Here is a 3,991-nt window from a genome sequence, read left to right on the forward strand (position 1 = left end):
TTCTTTTCGTGCCTCCCGACATCTACTTTTCCCAGCCCCGGATCGCCATCTGGAAAGGCACCCATCGGTTCCCTATCTCTCGCACCCCAACTGCGCGGTTCGACATGGGTTGTCGAACTTCAACAAAGCAGCGCGGCAACAGACGTAGTCATGCCGGTCGGGCTTGGAAGAAGGTTCTCGTGATCATCGTGTTGGCGATCCAGGACGGTTGGTGTGACGTGGATATTTTGTTGGATCCATTCTTCTTGCACCTTCCTCGACGCGAGGATAAGGTAACATGGTTTCCGGGATCCGTATCCCGCCAAACCAACTTGGAGGATCCCAATTTTCACCGCCCAGAACCCACGAACCTATTAGAGGCTCTGCAAGAGATCGATGAAGCTGAGCCTTGGCGTATCCAGTTTCGGAGGACCCGAGCCAACACCCAAGACACGAGATCCAGTGTCTGGTGTGTCAGTTCTTCAATGTTCAGCCCAAGACCACCTGATCTCGGTCGCCCTTTCACGCTACGCCCCCAGTTTCAGTCTTCGTGGATCCGCTTCGTAGTAGTAATCGGCGGCTGGAAGCTAGGTCGCGCTACCTTTTTGCATGGGCTATTCTAATCCAATCTTCGCTACTTGAATATGTCTTTAACATTCTCTTGTTGATTGAGGAGACCTGTTAGAGCCTTCCCACGTACACCTGGATCCGGGCGAGATCCACCCTTTCAGCGTACACCTGGATCTGGGCTGGATCCACCTTTTCAGCGTACGCCTGGATCTGGGCTGGATCCACCCTTTCAGCGTACGCCTGGATCTGGGCTGGATCCACCCTTTCAGCATACACCTGGATCTGGGCTGGATCCACGCTTGGATTTCATCCGGATCCAGCTCCTACGACCCAGTCTCAATTAAGTCAGTAAAGTTCGGGCTCTCGAAAGCTCGCGCTTGAAATCAAGCTGGACGCTTCGCACGTAAAACGTCACTCTTGATGCTTAAACATTCACTCCTTCCTCCTGATTCACACCCCTCCTGTGGATTCGTCTTTTCTTTCTTCCCGACGTGACCAGCTCACATCAGTGACTCCTGGCCCACACCCTTCCTGTGGGTCCTTCTTCATCCTCCTATCGACATGACTGATTTACACCCATGGATCCCCTCCCTACTCTTCTTCATGAGACTGCATCACGCCGAATCTGTTCCGATTCGTACGATCCCGCAAGAATCATAGAGTAATGCTCCACAGTTCAGATCTGCCTCGTCTACCCAACTGGGTTCGTCATATCCACGCCAATACACCAGAAATTCACGGTAAATCCGTCCGTATCTAGTTCGCTTCCACGACCTCATATCGGTGATCCTCTCGACTTCAAACTCGTCGTCTTCGAGATCCACATTCCAACTATCTTCCGGTAGGAGGTCTTCGTCGAAATCCACGCGGTCGGATACATCCACTGAAAGACGGATCTGCGGCCGATCCGGATATTCTTTGACCAACTTCAGCATGGATACGTGTACCACAGGGAACAGGCGATATTCGGTACCTACCGTTTCCAGCTTTACCGCATGTTCTCCAATCTTCTCGCTCACCCGGAACGGTCCATGCCATAGGTGGGCTAATTTGCGGGCATACCCCTCTTTCACTCGATCCAAATAAAGCCACACCTGCGATCCCACTTGGATTTGATGTGGACGGGCATCTTCGTTGTGTCGATCCGCTCGACCCTGTATCGCACTCCGCAGTCGTTCGTTCACCTGGGATCTAGCTTGCCGGTAGTATTTCTGGACTTGGTATCGCCATCGCCTTGGATCTCGGTTCCTCTTCTTGGTGCTGCAAACTGGGATGGCCGCTTCCAGGGTGGATTTGGGATCCCACCCATGTACCAAGTAAAATGGTGTATCACCCCGGATCCTGTCTTGGGCGGTGTTCATCGCGAAGGGAAGCCGCTCTGCGTACTCATCCCAATCCTTCTGATCCAAATCCTGGACATACATCTTGAGTGCTCTCGGGATTGTCTGCACCATGCGCTCGGCCGATTCGTTAGCTTGGGTACGATATGCCATGGTTGCTCGCTGTCGCTGCCCCAGGATCCGGTTGAATGCTCGAAAGAAATCAGACATAAATCCTGGCTCCCGATCATGTCTAATCATCTCGCTAGCTCCAAATCTTCGGAAAACGCACTCCTCGTACGATTCAGCAATGGTTTGCGCAGCTCTAGACGCACTAGCTTTGGCTATCACGTATCTGGTAAACAGATCCACCCAAATCAACAATTCTGTGTTTCCTTTGAGCGACTTGGGCAACGAGGGGATATGATCCATGGCTATGATTTGGAAAGGGTAAGTCGCTTGGACATTCCCAGGTGACTCCCCTTCGATTGTGGGCCTGCCCTTGCCTGTCTCACAATCCACGCATTCACCGACATATCGTTGTACGCTCTTGAATAGTCCCCTCCAGTGGAAACATTCCCGGATCCGTTGGTAGGTCCGACCAATACCCTGATGTCCGCCTTCCAAGCTAGCGTGATAGTGGTGTAGGACATCCTGTTGTAAGGTTTCCGGCATCACCAGTCTCATCAATCCCTCCCGATCCCCGTTGACTCTCTTCGTAGGGGGCAATAGAAGAGCAAGTCATTCAGATCCACTGCGTAATCCGTAGCGATAATGCTGTAGGATTTGGCATCCTCCCGACTGAGGTCTCGTACATCCCTTATCAGATACTTCTTTAGTCCTAGGATCCACGCTTCCTCGTTCTGTGCTTTGAGGATCCGCTCGATGCGGACTCTCTTCACAAATGTTTCCTCAAGAATTTGGGGGCTGGATCCAATCCTTCCTCTGGACCTAGTGACGGCCATCACCTGGACTGTCCTTTTCCCGGATCCCACTACCACCACTTCGTCTAGTCGGTTCACCAAGGTCGTTCAAAGCCAACCATTGGTTAACGACATTGCATTTCTATAGGTGACTTATAGTTTGTATTAAACCCAAGCTTTATCTACCTATAAATATACTCAGTTTACATTCTACCTTAATTAGGTCACTTCGCTCTCTTTTGAATAAAGAGGGGACCTGTGAGCTGCCGTTCACTGAGAGTTTGTATACTCTCGGAGGATAACTTCCACTAGCGCAAGGTGCTGTGTGACCCCGTCACACATTTCGTGAAGGAATACACTAAATCCGTAAATAAATGTTCCCTATGTGGCCAGCCCATAAAGTAAGTTATTTTCTTCAGCTAATTTTTTTCCCGTAAAGTAAGTTATTTTCTTCACTTAAAAATTATATTTTCAGTAAATATATTCTATGATCTGTTCACAAGCTCACTGTCACCGGCAGGAACAAGTATGAAATCATGATCTGGTTGGCCGCTTTCGGTGGTGCTGGTCCCATCTCCAGCACAGGTAAGGCCATCGCCACGGTGACCATCGGCAGCTATAACTTCAAGCTGTACAAGGGCCCGAATGGTAGCACCACCGTCTTCTCCTTCGGCGCCACAAAGACCATCACAAACTTCTCCGCTGATCTGCTCGACTTCCTCACGAAGAAGCAGGCGTTCGCTTCCAGTCAGTACCTCACCACGTCGGAGGCTGGCACGGAGCCGTTCACGGGATCAAACGCTAAGATGACCGTGTCGTCGTACTCAGCCGCTGTCGAATACTGATGAAGGTACGTAGAGATAAGCTAGACTCTGACAGTCAGCAACAGCAAGTGCCTGCTTGTTAGCTTGTATTTCTTGAGAGTGAGCTGAGCTCTTAGTTCTTCTTAGTCCCTTTCTCACACTAACTGTCATACACAACATACACACAAAGCTAACCGTGGGGATCAATACACTCAACTTCACCACAGCCCCACCTATTGATATCCATATCGTGCTTTGTGTTGTTATACGCTTTCTCTGTTATACTCCTTCTCCGACATCAGCCCCATTGCCGCACGATGCGTTTCAAATTTAACTCTGGTCAACGGCTTAGTGAAAGCATCGGCAATACACATCTCCAGGAACTCTCAACACATCA

At 50.3% G+C, this 3,991-nt stretch overlaps 1 protein-coding gene across 1 annotated transcript; it reads left to right on the forward strand.

Moving 5' to 3' along the window:
* Nucleotides 1–3,327: 3,327 nt before the first annotated feature.
* Nucleotides 3,328–3,636, forward strand: PITG_22202 (glycoside hydrolase, putative; the record flags this gene model as incomplete). The annotated part of the gene is made up of 1 exon (XM_002909889.1): nt 3,328–3,636. The coding sequence occupies one exon, from the start codon at nt 3,328–3,330 to the stop codon at nt 3,634–3,636; it is 309 nt and encodes a 102-aa protein (XP_002909935.1).
* Nucleotides 3,637–3,991: the final 355 nt, after the last annotated feature.

The sequence above is a fragment of the Phytophthora infestans genome, genomic scaffold, assembly GCF_000142945.1.
Source record: "Phytophthora infestans T30-4 supercont1.1672 genomic scaffold, whole genome shotgun sequence".
Lineage (NCBI taxonomy): Eukaryota > Oomycota > Peronosporomycetes > Peronosporales > Peronosporaceae > Phytophthora > Phytophthora infestans.